This window comes from Dermacentor silvarum, chromosome 2 (assembly GCF_013339745.2).
Source record: "Dermacentor silvarum isolate Dsil-2018 chromosome 2, BIME_Dsil_1.4, whole genome shotgun sequence".
NCBI lineage: Eukaryota > Metazoa > Arthropoda > Arachnida > Ixodida > Ixodidae > Dermacentor > Dermacentor silvarum.
Window position 1 is genome coordinate 131,020,829 of NC_051155.1, and position 24,086 is coordinate 131,044,914.

Below are 24,086 nucleotides of genomic sequence, written 5' to 3' on the forward strand. Positions count from 1 at the left end.
ATGTTTTGGCCCATGCGAAACAGACGCACATGGAAGCTATGCTGACTCTGTGTCTGCTCCACAAAACCAAAAGCGCTGTCAAATGCTACCGGAATATTTGGCGCAGAAAAACATGTTCAGTAGCTTCGCCTCCGTAGTTCTTCCTTCATTGCGACAGGTGGTAGTCTGCTAAACAATCTGCTTTTCATGCAAGCTGTGGTAATGGAAATAAAACGATAACGGAAAAAATATGTAGTTAAAAACATCCTAAAATCCGACCAAAACAACCCCCCCCCCCCTCCACCTTTTTCCAAGAATAAACACTGCCATAGTGGGGCAAAACAAGGTAGGAGTGTGAGACGTTTTTCCCTCAACCTCACAATCCACAATGACACACACACACACACGGCTGCACTTATGATGGTGAGAGGCTGCTGTTTGTAAAACAATGGAAGTAGCAGGTAGCACACAAGAAATAAAAATGTACAAAACCCTTTTTTTTTTCTGAAGCACTATCAAGCGACAGAGGCTTGTACAAGAAAATGATTGAAGACACCAAATGGAGAGGTTCTGTAGGAGTCTCGTTTGTCTTAAGCATAACTAGCATAACTAAACCAAAGGTCAACTGCAATGAAATTTAATTTTAGCTAAATAGGCTATAAATCAGCAGTACATGCCATAAAAAGAACCTTGACAAAGTTGCAGGGCTGCAAAGTGTCTCATTTGCTTATTAACCCTTTTCATGTCAAGGACAAGTTTCAGTCATCGATGGATTTCCTTTCGTCTGTGAGTGCTACAAACCCAGCGGCAGTTGTTTTATTATTTTGATGTGAATGCTGCACTACTAGATGGCGGCAGCTTTCCTGAGAACCAATTTCTTGTGGGCACAATTGGCGGAAACTCTGTGGAGGTCCAACTCTCGGGGCTTTTAAAAAAATGGCATATAGTTAGGCGGCTGGGGCTACAACGGCCAAATTTTTAATGCCGGAATCGTGGTATTTTGAGTCTCTGGTGGCATCTCTCGCATGGACGCAGGTCGACGAAAACACTTTGCCGCTGGTGCCTCTGTGATTTTCTTTACTCGCAGCACCACGATAGGCTCATTGCATGGAGCACACAAGCACGCCTCACTTGGCTCACTTCTATTTCAAGAAATGTCAAGCTTTATACAGACCGTTTCCGGTGGCCATGCATATCTGCAACTCAAAACCCCCGAAAAAATTTTTCAGTAATAAGGCACCAGAAAATTACAAATGACGTACTGATATTGCAATCACGAAAGCTGCTCACATAAATCAGTCATTAAGAAACTCCAAAAATTTTGGTGGCTTTCTGAAAAAATTTGGCCGGGATAGGGTTAACAGCCTTTATTAGCACATAAGCAGACGACGTGGGCACCTGATGGTTAGCTGATATGACACACAAATCCCAGAACATGGCCTGGGATTTGCATCAGTCATCTAAACCATGAAATTACATGGCGGGCACCTGCCTCCTTATTTCAATGAAGCAACCGCACATAAAGCTCTTAAGCATACAAACCTGCCATACCATATCATAACACTGGAAAGATATCATACTACATACCGGTCGACCATATTTCTTTACAGTCCCTTTCGCACTTGGATGAATGTCTGTACTGAACAAATGCAGCACTTTTCGAAGTGAACAAGGGTTTACCACTTGGTTCTAAATCTAGATGTTGATTCGGTAACCTCAGCAAGAGAAAAAATTCTGATTAAATCACAGAGTTGGACGTCCCAAAGAAACACAGCAGGGTATGAGGGATGCCGTAGTTTAGGGTTCCAGGATTAGTTTTGACCACCCGGGATTCTAAAGCATGCACACAAAGCACCCATTGAGCACAGGGTTACAAGTTTAATCCTTGGCCACAGCAGCCAAAATATGGCGACGGCAGAATGTAAAAATGCTTGTGTACTTACTAATTATTTAGACATAAGTGCACATTAAAAAAAGACATTAAACAGAAACAGCAAATCAGTTTAAGCAGATAAAGTATTATTTCAAAACTTTACTTTTCTTACTTTTGCAGTAATAAGTTGATTATTAGAAGTAAAAATTATGGCCAAAGTGTTTTTGTTTTTTTTAATTTTCCACCGGAACCTCGGTGCCGGAATATTTATTCAAGTACTCTAAAAGCCCAGAAGGCATTACATAGGGAGGATTACAATGAATGGGGCACAATTACACAAAATACATAACTAAACAGAGAAAATATAAATTAGAAAACAAGAATCAGTAAACACGAATTAGCACAGAAACAATAACTTATTACAGAGTATATACAATGAGTGAGAGAAAGAAAAATAGCATAGTAATCACAAGGTTCAATGTTCCTAAAATACTTCAAACACTTATCATAATGGGTGGTATTACATGTATCAGATAAAACAGCCCTAAATAAGAGAATGATCTTTAGTATACATCACTGAACATGAAAGGAATTACAGATTAAATCAGAACATGAGGAAATGTAATCGGAACGTAACAGCATGGAGTAATAGGATGAAATTTATTTTTTCATCTTTACATTTTTCTTTCCATCTTTTTCCTTTCCCCTCTTTTGAGAGGGGAGGGGGCAAGGATTAATGATAACCATTAGTTCAGATTTCTAGGAACCTTAAACTATTTACAAATGAGTCATGATTAACTATGGACGCGATGTCAGCAGAAAGCAGATTCCATTGATGGATAGCGAGGAGGAGAGATGAGTGGAAAAACAGATTAGTGCGGGCGAAGATAGGTTTGATATTAAGTTGGTGATCAAGTCGCGAAGACACATGGCGAGCTGGCCTGATATTTAGAGCAACGTGGGATGACTGATTGTGGTAACATTTATGAAAGAATGACAGTAGTGTCATCAGTGTAACAGCACAGATTTCAAAGTATATTACATATCTGGTTCTTGCAACTCAGTAAATGTTCTCAAAACTTGCTAGGTCTTTGGCTTCTTTAGGATTAGGATTCAATGTAGTCCATCATTACCGATAAAAAAATTATTAGGCCCGAACAGGTGCCATCAAAATCCATGATGTCATGGCAAGCTGCCACGGAAGCTTCAAGGCGCCAACGCCACCCGTTTTTTTTTTTTTTTTTTTTTACTGTCTTTCCTGAATTACCAAGCCTCCTCTCGTGGTATGAATACTGTTCTTTTGGGGTTTTTTTTTGTATTATTAGAAGGGTAATTACTAATGCAGGCTCAACTCAATTTTCTCTCGAGTCAGAACATCAAATGGTTGAAATCGATCAGCAAGACCCCCTCCCCTCGGCTAATGCCATCTCTACATAGCTTCAGTGTTCCTATGGAATGTTAAGTCCCATGAATCCATCACTACTCTCGCCTACAGCCCAAGCTTATGACCTTGCACTTATAGCCTTTGTATCCAAATTTAATGCAGAGCGCTGCATCATCACATTAACTCTTTCATTACTGGACAAAAATGGTCATTTTTTATAGGTCTCAGAGAAAAATTTTTTGCCGCTACAAATAATATTCCAGCACACATTTCAGCATAGCAAATTGTACATAAATGCTCTTTCCAAAAGATGTTCTATCATCTGAGTGGCTCCTGCATTCGAATGCTGCAAATCTGAAATTCCGAGTTCAAACGCAACAGCAAGCAGTCTACAGCAGCGCATGATGCAGAAAGGGAATTAGAAGCATGCCCATTAGACATAAAGGAGATGAATGGACAGAAAAATTTAAGTCAAGAAAAATGTGCACTGATTGCACAACAGCCATGTGCGAGCTTACATAAAAAGCTACAACTTCTGAAGGCCGATACCATGTTAAAGTAGCCTATCTAGGAAAAATAAAAATGAGCCTTGGCTGACAAGATAAACTGTGTGACACTGGATCTGTTGACGTAATCAGCGGTCAGCAAGGCCTCACAAGGACCAGCCCTTTCGCTTGTTCTAAAGGGTAATTCAGGCTCCGAAACCACCACCATTAAACGTGACACCCAACCTACACAAGAATTGCCAATCTGGCTTTCAATTTAAGGCCACAATAAAAAGTAGCTGCAAGGAGTTCGCCATCTTCAAATTAGGTGTGCTATTTTCCACGCTCTGCTAAGTTGCCGACAGCGTGTTTCAACAGTTGTGTCGCCGAAGAGAAATGTAGAGGGAATGCCCGTTTCGTCATCCCATCTGCCATCTGCACGTGATAGCGTCACAGAACCAGCATGTGAAATTTGCTGTTGTCACAGAGGAGATGAAGCATTCGAGTGTGCAGAGAGAGGGCACCTTGGGTATGCAAGCAGGACACTTTCTCTCTGTCAAGTACAAGTTTGCCCACGAATAACTGTCTTACCTCTCAAAACAGGACAACTGTTCAACAATCACTCCCCAGGAACTTAATACTTTGCTTTTCAATCTTTCTGCTTGTGTCCAGGAAGTGATCTTTAGTACCAATGAATGAACTGCTTTTACACATTGCCTCTTGTGATGAGTCTGCTACTCTCACTATCAGCTATGTTTCCTGATGCCAATTCCTTCACATCCTATATACTTTTTTAATGTATAAGCATTAATGTTACTATAAGTATCACTGTCATGCTTCAATGTGCATCTGCCTTGAAACCAAGTTGCAACTTAGGCAGCCATGATTACTAAACTGCATTCATTCAGTTACGGTTCCTTGTTAGTACAAGAAACACCATTACTATGCACAAAAGCAAAGCTACCAATCCAAAATGCCAAATTCACCTTCAGTAAGGCCTCAGACAAAAAAGTTCTGAAACTTAGTTCGAGAGACACAATGCGAACAAAGAGAACAGTTGTTGAAAAAATGGCAATAAAGGTACCGGGTGAATTCTCTTGTCCTATTTATTCTATGCAACGGTACCACCAGCAATATAGGTACCACTACAAATGCTTTTCCATTACTCATTGCGTGCAACAGTGCCACCATCATTGCAACTAATAACAGTACATACACCGCTTGATATCTTTTTCCCTTTGATCGCTGTATGCACAGCACCACAAACAATACAGGTAGTACATGAAATCCCCCTGTCCTTTTTATAATATGTGACAGTATCACCAGCAATATAGGTACTACAAGAAGTACTTTTTTTCTTATTTATTGCATGCAACAATGCCACCAACAGTGCAACGAAAATGCAGTGCAGATGTGCCTGCTACTTGATATCCTTTCTATTATTCACTACGTCCCTATCAAAAAAAAAAAAAAAAAAACATAAGATCCCATATCGACTAACCTCATATGAACATATGGGCATTCCATATATAAACATTCGTGTTCCCATATATCCTATGGGACGACAAGTCCTATATGATTATATGAATGTATGGGTATCTCATATACAAACCTGTATGTTCTCATATATCATATGGGGCCCCATATGATATATGGGAGCATACTGTTTTTTTTTATGATGCCCTTATATAGCCAAGGGTTCAACAAAACATTGTCTGGTGAGGTGCAACCATTGTCAAAAAAAAAAAAAACGAACTCTCCAAAATAAGAAAAAAAAAAACACCGCATATCCACGGGGTGAATGATGATGAGTGGGCGAAGCTCCGGAGGGAATCATCGGCAAACCGTGAATCTTCCGTGTAATTCGCCGTCTCGCCGCACTAAATCGAACGATTGACTTCCACCAATGACACGCGCCATATGTGACGTCATTCCTATTTTATAACAGCGCCCTTCATTATAATTGCACCATATCCCGCTTAAGGGGACGCTAGCACAAACGCATTAGAAACGTGCAGTACTCTAAGGGGAAGAGGCCACAGCGCCTTACGCAGCCGTTTACACATGCCGGAACGTGCACCGCGTTTGCCGACGCCATCAGCGTTTATGAATACGGGGGTGCAAGGCGGAGAGGCCACAGCGTCTTACACCAGCTTCTTGCAGGGGCCGTAACACGCTAGCACAAACGCGTTAGAAACGCGCAGTCTTTCGTTAATGTTGGGTATTTATTGCCATCGTGGTGCGTCTGTCCATGTGCGCTTCGTGGCGTAGTGGTTAGCGCCACGCGTTCAGAAGCGAGGGGTCCCTGGTTCGATTCCGCTACGGCCACAACTCTCGGAATTTTTTTTTCTCATAAAAGTAGACGTGGCTACCTACTACGACGACTACTACTACTACTACAGAGGAGGGACAGACCCACACCCTAAGGAGCTTCGCCCCTAAAATGGTTTGAAAACCTTTAGTTCTTATTTTTTTTTTTCTGCTTTTGGCAAGTGTTTTGTTTCTGTTGTTTCTGACGAGTGTTGTTATTTTCTGACAAAGACCCTCATGTGTTGATATGAGACAATTTGGCATAAGACTTTATAGGGGTGCAATAGCACCACAGACGATACAGCTACCCCTGGAAATCCTTTTCCCATATTTACTACACGGAACAGTACCATCGGCAGTAATTTTCAATTGTCGTGAAACGGGTGTGCATTGTGGTGAAATGGTGGAAAATGGGTGTGGGCACATTGCAACTGTTTTCCTCATTAATATTTCTGTGAACACCATTCTGTCACCAACAATACAATAAAAGAAACGATGAAGAAAGCTATAAATACTATAATTCAGATTCCATGTTGCATGAAAAATAGTTCTCTCAGTCACTGCACAAAAAAAAAAAAGTTCTTGCTCTGTTATTAATGTGTACAATAGTCTCCTCCAATCTCACATGCTTAACCCTTTGCTCTCAATGAGAATATTAAGAAATTTGCAAATTTTTAGGCCCTGCTTCCTTTAAATGAATACAGCCAGACACAGGGTTCGTACACAATATTTGGCTGGAAATTCAAGGACATTTCAAGGATTTCAAGGATGCAAAAAGGCAGAATTCAAGGAGTGTTAGCGTAATTTTATTTCCTCACATGACTTAGGAAAGGAGCCCTATTTTCGCATTAATTTCTCTTTCAAGAGCTGTTATCTCCGCTTCTTTTTCTTTGGCTGTTCGACGGAAACTCCGTCGCCTTTCGCCTTTCTGGTGGCTCTTCAAGGCAGATTCCCCCATCGTTGCAATGTCGACCGTCTTCTGACATAATGCGCACATTGCTCGATAAGGATCGCTTGGTTCCGGTCTCACCCAGTGACGATAGTCCGTATGTTGCAACCACGCAGGCTGAAACTTGCACTTCCCGCCTGGCATCTTGTCAAAGTAAACACACAACGCAAATGCGAACTTCACTGAAATGGCGCGCACGAGGCCGACAAACGGCCCGACTATAGTACCTAAAAGACACATACTAGCGTGCTGAGAGCGGGTGTCGCGGTAGCACCGAGTGTGATGCCTGCCGCCGCCGGCCGCTTGGTGCGCTGCACTTCGAGACTGTGCCGGACCATGCTGAGACATGGGCGGACTTCAGGCAAGACACGACGCGAGTCTCCCCATTTGCCCGGCGATCTGCCTCTTATGTTCTTGTCCCAATCCGCAATACGTTCGGGGTCTGCGGACGCGCTGGGTAATGAGATGAGCCGTTTCTTTCCGCGTCTCTGGGAAATCGCGGTTTCGCGACCTGTTCAAAGTTTCTTTGACAGACTAGTGCACACATAGATGCAAAAAACCCACTCACAATAAGAAAAGACTGCAACGAAAGCGGCAGCAAGGCGAGAAATGAACTAAGCATTGCAATCGACGCGTAGCAATCAACGCATCGCAAACGAACGCGAGTCGAACACCGCAGGATTTACTAGCATGGTGCCGACAGGCATCGCCGTCTGGTAAACCGCGGCGGCAGGCATCACTGCCCGCGCCACCGTCCCGCGTTGGAGACTCTCAGTGGACGGCACACTAGAGTATATTCTAGGCACTATACGCAAGCCGAGCGAGCGATATGTCTCGCATTGGATTGGATTTCCAATGCATATTAGTTGCCAGACGACGTAGGGGCTGCGAGATTTAAAACCGAAACTTCCTGATGTTGCCCTTTAGTCAACACAGCTTGTTTTCATGGGCATTCGTAAGCGAAAGGGCCTTAAATATCAGCATGACTTGCGGAGGTACATCGTTAATTTCCTCTAGCGGAACAAATCCCACGGGATTTTCAAGGATTACAAGGAGCCCACGGGTATTCAAGTAGTTTCAAGGGCCCTTGAACTTATACTGTCAATATCAAGGATTTCAAGGGGCTGTGCAAACCCTGCAGACAAAGTTTGGTGGTTAAAAGCCTCAATGGGTCACATATGTTGATACCTCCATTAAAACTTTTTTTTTGCCACACCCATGAGGCAACAATTGTTGCCGTTAGTAAACAAAAGATTTTGAAACATTCGCTTTTCTTTTTTTTTTTATTAGTTCAACCGTTGATGTATACAGAAGTTGAACAGATACTAGAAATTCTTCTTTTCAGAAAAGTCTGTTATGTGACAGCCGCATTACCATCAACAGTCATCAATCACGAAATGGGTTCTGCCGTAATTTTAGTTTCTTGCATGTTCTGTTGAATTCCTGCTTCCAGCAAAACGTTTATACACCCTAGGTTGCTGACCGTGCTCTCAGTGTTTGTGAACCTGCTTTTTCGACATCGAGGTTTCTGCCAACACTTAGGTGATCGGGCAACCCCAGAGATAACAAGGTGCTGACAGATAACAAAAGTGGGGGAAACTATCCAAGGCTGTCAACTGCCCCTGCCCTCCACGATAACGTGCAGCCGTGCCTCACTGACATCACTTCGGCACAGCTTCTGACAGAGAGCCACAATCTGCAGGGCAATGTTTACGCACGCCAGCTGAAATGCACCAACCACTTTTCACACAATGAGGCCATGAAGCTGTCAATACAGCTGAAGTAAGAATGTGAATACAAAAAAAAAGAATGTTGCTTAGATTTTCTCAATACTGTTTTTCGTGGTAATTTTAAAGGGGCACCAAAGAGCAAGTCTAAATCAGTATGGACTAGTAAAGTATTCTTTCAAAACCCTATTAATTATTTGGCAGGGAACGGTTCGTTTAGACAAGACAAAACAACGGCGCAGCTTTCCATTCTTTAATTTTGCGCTGGAACCTGAGCACCAGCACGTCAGTGTGATGTCACATTTTTCGGAGTGTTTTCACACATATATTGGCCATTTTGAATGCTGAAAACCTTGTCAAAACTTGCTAGGTAGAGTCTCCGGTTCTTTACCAATGCAATGGAGAATTCTTTTAACGATAAGCAATCAACAAGACCCGAGCAGGTGCTGCCAAAACCCATGACGTCACGTTGAGCTGCTGCGGGAACTTCTCAGCCAGTGGCGCCACCCGTCTTTCCTTTTTTTTTTGCTACTTTTTGGCTTGCCAAGTCTCCGCTCTGGGTACAAGAGTCTGTATAGGTATTGCAGAAGCATAATTTACTAATACAACACAACTTCGTATCCAACTTCGTAGAGGTGTTCAAATAGTAATTTTTGAGACCGAATCGTATCGTGCCAAAAGGAAATGAAATCGAATATTGAATACTTATCAAATAGTGAACAGACACTAATGAGCAGCCTTTTTTCACCACTGGCACAAAAGGAAGTCGACATCCCAGCATTCACTACATTAGCAAGTTTGTATTATTACACTGCACCATAACGAAGTACGCTTTATCAAATCCTGAAATGAAACATTATAAAGAAATAAGCAGGATTCTTCAAAGCATTCGTGGTTGTGCATTATCAGAATAAAGTATGTTCTATTGCTGGCATTGTTGGTGCACATATATGGTTATACTATTACATCAAACATTGCTGCAATCGAGCTTATTTACATTCAATCCTAGGGGAACACAGTGTGGCAACATCGATAAACATAGTACCAAATGAATACCATGCCTAATATCATGGCTAAGCAAAATCTGACTGCAAATAATTGCGATTTAGCTGGGAAACTACATCACCCAGAGTGACGCAGCATTTTCTAAGCAACTTCCCATTCTTTACGTCCACTGTGGGAAGAGTGAAATTTGCTTCATTTATGCTTCAACTTCATGTTTATTGTGCACAGCTGAAGACGTGAATTATTCGAAAGCTATTTAAAATATATTAGCATTCTCAAATGACTATTTGATTCAAGGACTAAATGGAATGGGATAATGTTATTCAAAAGTTTAGAATATTCACATACCTTTACTCTGCAGTGTCCCTTTAATGTCACGCTACAGCAGATTGAGGGACAGGCATACGACAATTGGAAAAATGCTGCACGAGCCATGCTGAGATTATGGTTTCAGCTCCCACTGGTGGCAAAGTTCAATCCCACTTTAATCTTCCTATTGCTTTTTTATATCAAGAATATGAAGTCTAGCGTAAATTTAACCTTCATTGATACATAATCGGTTATACTGTTCAATAAACGAACAGTTATTCTTCCAACAACTTCCTTGGTTTCGTGTCATTGTCTGTTGACTTAGTATGGTTCTTATGAATAATTGAGCCCCACGGTTCTCCCTATTCCTCTTGCTCAGTACGTGAAGCACATAACAATACAACTTAAACCTAACAAGCTCATTGCAATGTGATCGCAATTCAGGTACCAGCTGCAGCAGTACATGTATGTCTGCTCTAATCTGTATACCGCATTCAAATCAATAAAGTGCTACCTACTTTTCATAAAATCCACTCCTTTCTATAAAAGTTGCATTATGTGACCACACCTTTTTGTTCTTGTACATGTAATATTTTGCTTGTAATATCACTATATCAATGTTTCGTAAACACAAGCATAGACGCATTACATTTTTTTTTCTATTGAAATGTATAACCTTAACATGCCTCCTTGTTTGTGATATTTCATTGTTTAATAACATGACCGCACATATACTTTTATTTTGCTACCCTCCTCTTATGTAATGCCCAAACCCAGGTCAAAGGGACAATAAATGATGATGATGAAGTGCTTCTGTTTCTCTCACCTTTATTCACCCTCTAGGGCAGTTATGACTGATGATAATAAAAGAGCAAACAGCGCACAGTTTGCTGTCAGCACATGTTTCTGTTACTATGTTTCTGTTCTTATTTATTTTTCTTCTTTGCCTAATGCAGGCAAAAATGCAAAATAAACCAAATTGTTCCTTCGCCAAGCATCAACGCTCTTCAGCATGCAACGTCATTTCTGGATGGAGAGTGTTGGAGCTTTCCGGACATCAACCTGGCAAAAAGAACTACTGGGCGTCCCGGAGAAGACTTCCAACCTCAAAAATTTAACAACTAGTGGCAGCAGTGTAAAAAGCCCATTCTACAAGTGTCTTTTCCCCAGCTGCACTGTTCAATACGGCCTAATGGTCTGAGACTTGAATTTCATACAATACCTACCTATAAACCAATAAGCTATAATGCATTCATGTTAAAGCTTCTTGTCATTAGGTAAAAATGTAATAATCATTATGAGTTATTTATCATGAAATAACACAGTAACAGCTTACTGCTTTACAGAAAGTGAGCGAATAAAAAAAGGGAGGGGGGAGGGGGGTTCATGAAAATTAAACAAGGTAAAAGGTAAAACAATCTAGAACACTCTCTCGCTGATGGTATGAAACACTTCAATATGCTTTTAAACCACAAAAATTATGAGCAGACATGCAGCAGCAAAAATACCGGCCCTCATTTCCACCTTCTCACATTTTTGGTCAATTGCAACCCAGTGTGGAGATGCCATGAAAGTGTGCGTAACTTCCATACCAAATGCACTCCTCATCCCTTCATTTTATTTTGAATGTTCACATTCCAATCTACTATAATCTACTTACTTGCATACAAATCGACATTACTGACAGGCGTTAAACACAAGCTTTCTATTTTTACTAAATGCCTTAGGCAATAGGAAAACACAGCTGTCACCAAAGAACAAAATTACCATCTCCAATTTTTTTTTCATTTGACCTGTTACTTTAGGTTAGGATAGGTTACTTACATGTTAAATATTAGGTTGTAATATTAAATTGACGTTCCTGGCAAGGCAAAGTAACTCCGGAATATTCCCTGAAGGTCACCAAAGGGTCTCTCTCAGCCCACCTAATAACTTGCATTGAGCTAATCCTCCAATCAAATCACAGTATTGCACAGAAAAAAAGGGAGGCCATTCAACAATGTGTGAGGAAGTCACGGGTTCAAGCCATAGCTATCTGGTCTCGGTCAGTCCCGAGTCTGCCTTACGGCTTTCCGCTATTTTGGCAGCGCTCTCCTAGAAGGGATCACTTGTTGAAGGAGTGACACCAGTTCCTACACTGTCCCTCCCCCTTCAATGACATTGCCGGCTTTCCAACAAACATCACTGCAGTACAGCAGCTCATTGGCTGGGTGTTTACTTCTTGGTACACATGATAGCTGCAAGAGTGCTGCAACGAAGTGCTCTGCCGCTGAGCAGAGGTCTTCCAAATGCACGCAGGTTCTCAACATGCCCAGCTCCCTGAGTGCCTCAACACACCCACTGACCCTCTGGCTGACAAGTCCTTGCAGATGCATCTGAACAAAAGCACTGCATTCACAGCAATTCCCCATGATGGGCAGTAGCACATCACCACTTGTGGAAAGTGCGCCTTAGAGTGAAGCTTGCCTTGGCAAGGGTGCCAAGGACAGAAATACTTATTGTGGATAGCCCGATTAAGCACTGCATAGCTCCACCATGAGTTTCAAGTGTCTGAGAGCCACAGCAATGATGATCTCAGTCAAGTGCGCGTAACGGTGGTAAACGAGCTTGTTGTTGCAGCACAGCAAGAGCACATAGTACTCGGCCTCCTTCTTCCCGGTGCTGTTTCTATGATGTTCTGCGACCACACAGCCCGAGCTGTGGGCAGGTTTTGTGGCTGCTGGACAATGGCATAGCCAGAAATGATTTTTAGGGGAAGGGGGAGGAAGGCTGCATACTAACACAGAAATTTCGGGGGGGAGGCTCTTGCCCCGTGTGCCACTGCTCCTAAGTGTGTGGGAAGCGCCCAACAGTAGCATAGTCAGGGCCTTTCGTCAAGCACTAATGTGGGGAGGTCCCCAGACTGAGCCCCCATATACGTGGTCTCTGTGAGTCCTGCACAAATCTTCCTCCTCTTTCTCCAGGAAACTTGCTTCTACTCAGGGAGGGAGTGCTTGCAGAAGGCGGGACACGAGTTCGCACAAACTGTATGTATTTTTGGATCTACAGGCGACACCACAAATCTAGAAACCTTGCATTGTCTGCGTGCAATCGTCGGGACATCGGTACCGCTGCGGCAGGACAAACGCAACATGCATTAAGGCTTTCGGGCATCTGGTGCGAAGCGGTGGGTAATTTCCGGGCTAAGTAGTCCTGCGCTAGAGAACGAGCCGGATAAGCGCAACTTCTTCAAAGCCCTCCGATATGCCCCTAAACGTCGCCGCAAATCCAGGCCCACGGTCACGCGCTACCGACAGCGAGCTTTCCACAGGAAGTTCACAGGGTTAGTCACACGTGCAAACAACGCTCGCGTGCACGCGGCTATACGGGCGATCCGCAGCGCTCTCGCGCTGCTGGCTGGTCAAGAGAAAGTTGAGAGCGCGTGCCAAGTTCGGTCAGCAACGAGGCTGGCATTGAGAGAGAGCGTGGTTGCGCAACCACTACCAACAGCATCGCCAACTCATGGGCGTGCGAAATCTCGCCAGTCAAAACAGCAGCAGACACGCGTATACCGACGGTACTGAGGAGACGAACACACAAATTAACTCTCACGCGTTGAAGTTTCCAAACAGATGCGTGCGCTGGGACGCTCGGGGAAAGCCGGGCACGGTGAGAGACTGCGGAACGCGTATCCGCGATGACGAACCCTGCGACCAGGCCGAACGCGGCAGCTGGAAGCGCTGCACCTGTCACGTTTGCATCGCGCACGAAAATTCAGGGCCACGTTAATTCATCAAGACGCCCGACGCGCTGATGGCAGCGAAAGGCGGAACAGTTTTCGGAGGTGCACATGCAGCACGATTTAGATCTCGCGTAGTCGCGTCCCCCGACTTGTCAGATGGGCACGGAGATTTGTTTCGGTGTAGCGTCGCTCTTTAAAAACGGGGCAAACCTTTATGCGACTACCTGATGCACGGTTAAAAGACGATTTGAAAGGAAACGCGAATTACAGACTGCACTTTGATGCGTCAAGTACACACAGTGGTGCGCAATAATTTAACACGTAGGAGCGCCTACGCGTCAAGGACTCAGCGGGGTCCCGAGAGGCGAAAGTTGAAACTAAAACCAGCCCCAAGCGTTGACGGTGACCACACCGCGATAGAGCAAAACTACATGTCCGTATTGCTCGGAGCTTTCGGTTACCGAAGCGACATGTCTTGCGATGTGACACCTCAACAAACGCGCCCCGACAGAAGAGAATGGGTTGCTTACCTGTCTGGGAGAACTCGTCCGGAGTCTTGCCTCCGGCCATGAGCCATTTGCACCAATCTATGGTGTCCCATATGTCGATGGGCTTTCGAGGGTCGAGAATAATGTCCAGCAGCTCGTTTAGCTGCCTCGGGTTGCTTGTTCTTGCGCATTCCGATTGAAAATATGCAGCCGCTCCTCTTTTTCCCTTCTTAATTAGCACTTCGGCAGCCATTTTACATTTCCATCTGCCGTCCAGAGTTGCCAGACGCTTCCTGAGGAACGTCCAGAAACGGGGCGACGTCAGCGTCAGTTTCGGTTGCGTTTCCATGCGGCGGCGAAGGCAGGGCCGCGGAAACTGTGGCGTCGTCTCGCCGAGTGCTGCTAGCCGCCATTGCAGCCCGTACGTAGGCACTTCTTTTTCCTTGAATCTTAAGAAGCATGTTGTTGTTGTCTTTAGCAGGAAATGCATTGGCAACTGTATGCTTCTGTAATGAAGTAGTGTACGTGCTTTTGCCTTCCACAACGCCTGTTCCGATATCGCTCGAAAGTTATATCTCCATTTAAATTTAACCAACAATCCCATTTTCCTAAGCTTAAACCAAGGAGGTATGGCTCAAACACAGAAAAGAACTGAAACACCTCTTAAAAATCATTTGGTCATATACAAGTTCGTTACGTTAGAATTTATAACATATATGTAATACCCTTTAATTATAGAACATCATAAATTATCTGAGAAATAAGGAACCCATGGTTCAGTTGATTAGGCGAAATCTGTAAATTATAAAAAGGACCCATTCACACTTGCGACTAGGCGAGGTCGCGCGACCAGGAAGCTACTCAAGACGAACGATGTTCACACTGACAAATGCGACCGACGAGTCACTAAACCGAAATGTCTTACAATCCCGACCTACTGGAGGTAGGTCGTGCTCACGATATGCCGTTCACGTCTGCTTGAAATGTCATCGCTGCGTAAAATAAGCGTCAGCGTATGCGGGCGTCCTGTTCCTTCGCATCTCATTGGTTCAGCTGTTCTGCGACAGCGGTCGCGCGACTGAAAAATCGAGCAGTTCAGAGCGACTGGCCCGAAACGGTCGCATTTCGAGAAAAGCGAGCATTTGCGACTACCACCACATTAATCACATCAACCACCACATTGATCTAACGATCAATGTGGTGGTTGATGTGATTAGCATTACAGCCCGTATTGCCATCGCAGATACACGTAATGTAGAACTTCGATAAATTATTAAAAATCCAAAAGAAAGTAATACGCGTAATCGCCAATGTATTCTACTTGACACATACCGAAAATCTGTTTCAGTAATATAGCAGACCTAAGCTCATATCGCGTCTTGAAACGCAGGCTCTTGCATGTATATTATTAAGCATTAAATGCTTTTAGCTTCCGTTGTCGGCGATCTTCAAGAGACCTTGAGCGAAAATCCAGAGCCGTTATCGAGGTACTCAAGACGAGAATGGGCGCGAGAACGAAACGAGAACCTGCGAGAACATCCGGACACCGTTTCGAGAGCAAAGCGAGTTCCCGGCAGTCAATCAAAAATTAAGAAAATGCAGTCTCTGGCCCACAATCCCTTGTACAAGACCGCGTTGCATACACTGGTTACTGCATAAGCAAGTTAAAAAGAATAATGCTTCAGATTTCTTCCTAATGTTTGTTCACAATGTCACTAAAGCTTTAACGTCAAGTACGCTGAAGTTTTATTTGTCATTTCCAATAGCGACGTTCAAAATGTATATACAGTGCACCATACACGTGACTGTCATCTTTTGGCGCTGAGACAGGGTTGCCTGTGCTCTTTTCAATGCCAGCGGTCCCAATTAAGTAAGTATCTATAAACGTTGAGCGGTCCGTGAGTTCCGCAGCGCGGGTTTTGCGCCGCCTCCTTCCAGAGATGGCGCCACGCTGCATGACCGGGCCGGCAGCGTCTAGCGCGCCGCGCATGGTTGTTTGGCCTAGACGAGACTTGCAACGAGATTCAGTTCAAAACAGGTTCATTTCGGCTCAGTAAGCTTTCAGGTCTGCGTCGCGGCACCAATCTGCTTTGCTGGTAGCCATTTCATGCTACATCTACTCTCGATTGCGCGAGAGCGCCAGCACTTTTTTTAGAGTTAAACGTAAAAATCCCAAATTTAGTGAACTCACTGGCCTATCGTGAAATCTATCCCATTATAACTTTACCATACACGCACAGCAGTAGTATGGAAGGTTCCGCGTTTTATAACAAACTATGGTTTTCGAATGCTAAGCAACCACCTGCTTAGACTGTTGAATGTCCACAACATAGCAGGCTGCAATTTGCGCGACCTGACATGGTCAGAATTCAGTTCTTTAGCGCTCTCGCTTTTGTAGCCCTTTTATTGGTCGCGCATTTTTCTTTATAGTACAACTGTGTGATTTCTCGTCTTTGAGATGTGATTCTTTCAATTAATTTAACTATTTCTCTTGTATTCTGTAAACTTTGCAAAGCGTCTGAAACTCTTCCGCTTTATGTAACCAAGGGGTTTGAGGGTCGCTCAAGCCATGTCTGTGTGGCATTTTCCTCTAACTCGTCCACTTATTGTATGGAAATGGAAATTAATAAAGGAAGAAAGAAAAGAAAGAAAGCAAGTCGTGCATGCAGCTAGATAAAGTTCGCGCTTATGTAAATATGCCTTCAGACAAGCTTGTCCGAATTAAAAAATGGCAGAACTCATCTCACGAAGGCTGTGGACGGTAATGCGTTTAGCATTGAATCAATATAGCGACGCAACGTATAAGTAGGGTTGTTTGTTTTCGGGTAAAACCCGATTTTACCCGATTTTTACACCCCGAACTTGTTTCAGGAGAATCGGATTAAACCCGATTTCTCGCCGAATTACTAAACCACATACGAACCTAATAACTACCGACGTCTCTTCATTTCCGGGACCTACGACGTGGATTCGCTTCACGATGAGTTTAACCAGTATACTTGCTGGAAGCAAGCCCAACTATAACACAGCTGTCGAACTCATTGAGTATTGGCATGACTCTACCGCTAGCTACCCCATGCTGGCAGATGCTGCACTGAGATTGTTGTGCCTGGCTAATGGAAGCGGTGATGTCGAGGGAACTTCCTCTCTCAGCTAAGATACGTTCAAAGATCGGACAGGTCTCGGATGGAGACCGACATGCTGCGCACGCAGGTGATAATTTATGTTAACAAGGATGTGATGACCAGCTTTTCGTGAATAAAATGTTTTATTTCTTGGAAGCTATCAATGTTCTTTACTGTCATTATTACTTATTAATTTCCAAACAAACGCCGAGCATCGTAGTATTTGCTAGAAAACCCTGATGTCCCCCCGATTATACCAGTTGAAACAGATCCCTAGTTTGGGATACCCTCCGCTTAAAAAAAAAGAAAAAAAAAAAGAATTTAATGCATATGCTAAGTACATTTGTAAATTTAACCCGCACAAAAACTGAATTTCGCAATGGTTCCACAAAAACCCCGATTTCTGCCCGATTATGAGCTTGAAAAACAGCACCCGATATTTACCCCCCGAATTTAAAAAACTATAAAACCCGAAAACGAACCCTACGTGCTGTTAATTGCAGCGGCGCTCCTCTTTCGCGCTTTGACGATGATGATGATGATGATTTACTGACATCCCCTTTGAAACGGGGCGGTGACCCGTTTCAAAGGGTGGTGGCTTAGCCTACTTAAGTTAATAAGGTATGCTGCAACATGCTTTTCATTCTAGCATTTTTAAAGCGAAAGTCTTATATCTCTATGTTTCAAGGTCGTGCTGTGAGATACAGAAACACGGAGCGTGCCGGGAAAGGGAAACAGCAGCGTCGGAGGAGGGAACTGAGAAAGGGCGACAGAGCGCAGTCGGACAGTTGAGGGAAAGGGCAACATCGGCGCAGTAGGAGCGTGGAGGGAAAGGGCAACAGCGGCGCTGGGGAGGAGGAGAGAAATGTCGGCGGCGGCAGCTTCACTCCACATCGCTATGTCGAGGTTATACACAACGAAGTACAATCTACATAAATGACTTTCAATATTCAGCAGAAAAGAAGATAGTAGATATGTGCGACATTGGAGATATACAAGCCGATTTCCAGCGAAGCTGTTTCTTTCGAGCACTTGCAATAAAAGTTTGTTTCCTCAAGCTATATCGCATACCTTAAAGGGTTGCCCTGCTATGGCTTCCGTTTGAAATTTTCCCCGCGTGTAATGCCTTGGTGCACTTCTTGTTGGGAATTTTTGAAAAGCCAGTAATTCATCAACACATATGTGACTTCGCCATAACATTTACCATTATACCATACGTAACATATCACGCATGAAAAAGTGAAAAGAAAAAGATCAGGGTTAAAAACTATTCGTAACGCTTCTAAATAAGCCAGAAACGTTAAAACTACGCGACACATTGCACTTTTAGTGTTGCCTATTCCTTCAAGGTATAAAATATCTGAAACACAGAGTTCTCTGGGGACATTGGGAAACCTAGATAATAGCAGCAGCGTGATACTATCTTTCTCATCCTTTTATAGCGTTTGTATAATGAATATGGAGCGTATATGTACTGCCTTGTGCAACTCAACTTATTTATGTCCGCGTCTACTTGAACTGTGTTCGGTTGAATATGTATCCTGCCCTTTTCCTGCAAAGCCTCAAATGTGAAGCTAGCAGTATATTCAAATAAAAAAAATACTTACTTACATTTTTTTTGAAGCTGTATTTCATCAACACGCATTTACTATCACACATAAACTTTAGGTCAATTGGTGCCCCTATGTTGGCATAATTTGACCTCAGTTGTAGTTGTAATTATGCCAGCACAGCCGTCTAAGTTCTACATCGAAACAGACTAATAACGCTATGGAACCCTTGCATACGCATTCTACGGGAAACGGCACACTTAACCTACCCATTTGGAACATTGCGTACACGTTACCACATACCATGTCCCTAATTTTCCCGAGATAACAACAAGGTGCCTAGTTTAGCTCATCGTGGACACCGAAGAAACAATCTATACGAATCTCGTATAATGCACGACAGCACATGTAACAACGAGGGTTTAGTAATTATCTGCAACACTTGCATTTAAAGCAGGAAAGTGAAAGTTTCGCCGCTGATTGCGCTAAAAATTCTCGCTATTTTAACGTAAATTAAAGTCCTTGTTTCTAGCTGTTGTGTTAGGAGTCCAGGAAACTATTGCATTAACGGCACTATGACACCCTGGAACGCATTAATTAATGAGTAACTATCTACAAAGGCTGTAATGAACCTACACAGAAAAAAAAAGAAACATTGATCGCTCGTCACCCAGAACATTGCTTCGAACTTCGAAAAAATATAAACACCTTGCCCGGTAAAGTTTACCGAAGGTACCGGGAGAGAATAACTAAATGCCGTGTATAACGCATAAAATTGTGAAAAAGCGAGTATTCAGTAACTGTTTTCAGAGCACATAAACAATCTACACAGTTCAAATTTTCGGTACACTCCACCAAAAAGTGGCCCTCATTTCTTCGGATCAGAAATATCTGCTGTTTTTGCTCCTGCCGGGAAACAAGCAATAGGGTAGCTATATATTTTAAGCTGCCTGAAATGGGATCGACAAAGTCAGGAGTGACACATGTCTTTAGGAAAAATTCAACTGAGTGTTCTATTGGCATTTAATTGGCTCTGCCAGTTCGAACAACCTATACGTCATTTTCCCGTACATATATGTACGATAAGCCGTGATTACAGAATAAAATTCGACAGTTATACCTGTAAGAGGTCTGATTAGATTTTTGATCGTGATAAGACACTGAGACTGCAACGCTATGTAGGCTACCTTTGGATGGAGATTGAACAGCTCCAACATTTGATAATCCAACGATTTCATGCCGTAAGGCACACCAGTTGAATAATAATTTATCCAGACCTCCCCTCGCCCGCAGGTTTAATAAAGCAAGCTGATTGTATTTTATTATATGGATATAGCAGTTGACAGTTGACAAGAACTTTACTGAAAGGTCCTGAGGAAAAAAGATTGGGGGAGCCGAAGGCACCCCAATGAAGTTGGTGGCTCCACCCATGACGGAACCGGGAGCTGGTGGTGGCTCTGGGCGACGTCGCGGGCCCTCTGGACGGCCTGTCGTTGATGCGTAAAGTCCGCGCTTTGCAGTAGGTTGTCCCACTTGGACTTGTCGTGAAGAACAGAGCCCGCGTTGAACGGGCACAGCCAGAGCAGTCCCCCCCCCCCCCCCCCAAAAAAAAAAAAAAAAGAAAAAAAAACTGGGCATGATGCAAGCAGCGCAAGCTGACATTTGTTAGGGCGGGAACTGCCCAGCATCATGCTTTCTCCGCAACGCGAGCATGTATGGCGAATCCCGCGCGTCGTCCGCTACAGCGCGTCCCAAGGAGGTACAAAAGACAATCCTCGCTGCCCAAGCAGGAGATACGCAGTAAAGACAAAAAAAAAAAAAGCATTACTTACGTGGTCACTCTATTAAGAAAGATAATTTAGCTTTAGCTGTAGTTTTGTAGGACTTATCAGCGTGCGGCTGAAAGTGGCCGCTTTCAAAAGTGGGTGCGTGTGTGTGTGTATTCCTTATAGCCGATTGCGAATTTTTAGTTGGAGCTCCGAGTGCTCTTGCATGGTTCCATAATCTTTTGGTGTGCATTTGTCTCTTTTGCGAATGTTAAGCAGCCAACGTTCACTTGCGCGTTAATTCTACCTTGCACGAGCTACTCGCCACCCTTTTCTTTCCTCGGTATTTGTTCTATCTAAGGAACACCTGTTTTTCGTGTAATTGCAACTTCTATTGCGATATCAATGATATGGACACTCCAGGCGCATTCTGCCGCCGCTGTGAGATTCCGTATTAAGTCCAAGGGCGATAACATCGTCGCCGCGCGCTGTATGATCTATATGTGTGAGCGCAAGCTTGCGAGGGTGAGCCGACGATGGTGGCTCAGGGAGGGGGGGGGGGGGTTCCATTACGGCGGCTGCTGCGTCGCGGCCACGCGGGCCGCCCTATCTTGAAAGCCATCTGCAACGGGGACAGAGTCCGCCGTTCGCTGTGTTCTCGCGCCTTCGTTCGCATTGATGCGAGAGGCACTACGAAGGCCAATTCGCTCGCTGCTGATGCCGCGCTTCCTCACTCCAGCATTTTGACAGCAAGTTCCCGTGGCCATAGAGTGAGATGTCTTCATGTTTTCTGTGCGTGCGTGACACCATACTTGTTAATTTAGTTAGTAAGCCTACGTTTACAAGTTTATGCGGCCGATAAAACTACAATAATTACTTCTTATAGCTGTCTGCTAATTTGTTATCACAATCGATGCTTCGCTTTTTGGGCGAAACTGCGACTTTTTGGCTTCTCGATGATCTCTAGACGCCTGCTTACGCTTTTCTATGGCTTGCTTTATTTCCTTGTTCCCCCATCAGTGTTGCCAGGTCGGACGAGGTGGCGTAGCCCAAAGCTAGAGAAATTGTAGCCCAAATGTGGCCAGACACAAAAAAGAGCAAAAAATTTTGTAGCCAATTATATCCATTTTTATTTGCAGTTTTATTTGTACATAAATTTATTTTCACGTTCGACTACGGCAATCCTTTTTTTCACAACTCATCGTAACAAAATGTCCCTGAGGGGTCGATCCTTGACATCAAAACAGCGCCACAGTACTTGCACGCAGAACACTTTTTGGTTGGCCCCGGAAACTTCAAGTACCAGTAAATCGCCGCAGAGGGCGAAAGAAGAAAGACGTAGCGAAATCGAAACAATTGGGCATGATGCTTTCGATTGTGATGCACAACCTGACATGTGATCTTAGGCAATTGCGCAAGTAATTAGTAATATCATTTTCTCGAATTAGGTACAAAATCGCAACCGAAATATTCACCAGTTTGCGCAAAACACACTTTGTCTCATTGTCCTATCTTGTTTTCTCTTTTTTTCTCAGTTAGCTTGGCTCGGGTTAGCTGGGACACTCTACATAGTTTCCATTTACATCAACCTGGTCGTCATCTTAGGTCTCTATCACCCCAAGAACATGCATTAAAAAAGTGAGAGATGATCAGAAGCCAATCACTGTTTGAATCGGTGTAAGCGAAGCTTTAAAAGATTACGGCGTAATACGGCCCATCAGTGTAGAAAGCGCGCAGTTGTTTTCGGCGATGAGCACGTCCCCAACGTAACTCGCTCGAAATGGTAAAAGCCGCGACGGCGCACAAAGAGCGAATGTGAACGTCAAATTGATAACAGCGGTAATCCTGCGAAAACCGCTTACTGTCAAAAATCAAACCAAGTTCATGTGCTAATCATAATAATTGCTGGGATATTGCGTGCCAAAACCACGATATATGATTATTAGCCATGCCGCAGTGGGGTACTCCGGATTAATTTTGACCACCTGGTGTTCCTTAACAGGCACCTCAATCTATGTTCCCGGGTGTTCCTGCATTTCGCCTCCATCGAAATCAGGCCGCCGTGGCCGGCAATCGAACACGCGTCCTCGAGCCGGCAGCGCGACACCTCACCTGCTGAACTAACACGGTGGGTGATGTTCGTGTGACGTGGTGCAGTGATGTCATCGTGGCAAACATGTTTCGATATTAGCACAATGAGTACCTGCATATGCGACGTTACGGGCAAACTATCTCTACGTAAAAGCACCAGGACTCACCATTGAGCTCGGGGTCTTGCTCCCATTCCTTTTTATACTGCCTCGCAGACTTGGCCCATTTCCCCATGGTTCGACTCTCCTCTAGTGGCATCGGTTTCTGTTCTCATCGTCTCGCCCGATCTTATGAGAATTTTCAATATCATTCAGGTAGAGCGCTGCATGCCCCTGCTTCCTTATAATTCTTCTCGTTGGACGCGAGTGGGCAGATATTTTTTTCCGTCGCCTCTCGCACAAGACGGCGCATCCACCAACGAGCAGGAAGATGGCTGTACTTACCGTGAGAAACATGGAGCAGGTTGAAAGCAGTGCCCGGCGCGATACTTCGCCCAGAAGCCATGGCCATCGAACACACTGGAGCGTGTCACATACCCGTGCTTCCCTTCTTTCATGCCGGCGCCGCGATCACCCGACCCTATTTTAGTGCTCTCCCTTTCTGAGCATAGCCACGTTAGTACAGTGTGTTGTAACACCCTCTACTCCCAGGCTCATCCCGATGCCCGGGTATCGGGTGTCTGATGACTGAAACCGATAAGACGAAGATGAGATGATGTTACTGGCGCAAATGTGAGCACGGTGAAGCGCGGCGTAACGTTAAATGCATCAAAGATCAAAGCCACCGGCTCAACGGCGCAGCGAAAGGGGGAGGGGGGGATTTCGCGCACGCCCACACGCACAGCCGTGACCCCCCCCATCCCCCTCCCCCCTCCCCCCCTGCCGGCTCAGCCAGCTAAAAGATAACCTTCGAGATTTGCTGCTACTCTGGGGCGTGGATTAGAACGCCACTTGCGTATAGCCCAAACAAAGCCAGCTCACAAATTGCCAGTAGCCCAAATATAGCCACATAGCCAACTAGCCCAAGTCGACGCCAAACTGTCAAAAGTTGGGGGGGGGGGGGCAAAGTAGGCCCTCTGACTCCCCCCCCCCCCCCCCGCGCGCTTTCGAAAGCGGTCACTGTCGGCTCAACGCTATAAAATCCAACAAAACAACAACAGAAGCCAAGTTGTCATTCAGAATAGCGCCCCCGGAAATGTGTTTTCTTACTACGTATTCCCTGCTTAGGCAGCGAGGAGTGTCTTTCGGGCCTTGCAGAAGATGCGCAGCTGGCCGCACCAAGCAGGGTACGGTAATTCTTCGAGGTGCGAACCTCCTGCGAGAAG

At 44.3% G+C, this 24,086-nt stretch overlaps 1 protein-coding gene across 1 annotated transcript in view; it reads right to left on the reverse strand.

Moving 5' to 3' along the window:
• Positions 1-14,525, reverse strand: part of LOC119440389 (E3 ubiquitin-protein ligase Ubr3-like) — a 46,778-nt gene extending 32,253 nt beyond the window's left edge. The window contains exon 1 of the mRNA XM_049662900.1: positions 14,273-14,525. Within this exon, the coding sequence (XP_049518857.1) occupies positions 14,273-14,483 (211 nt within the window). The 5' untranslated portion in view covers positions 14,484-14,525. The remainder of the gene's footprint in view (positions 1-14,272) is intronic.
• Between the last annotated feature and the right edge of the window lie 9,561 nt (positions 14,526-24,086).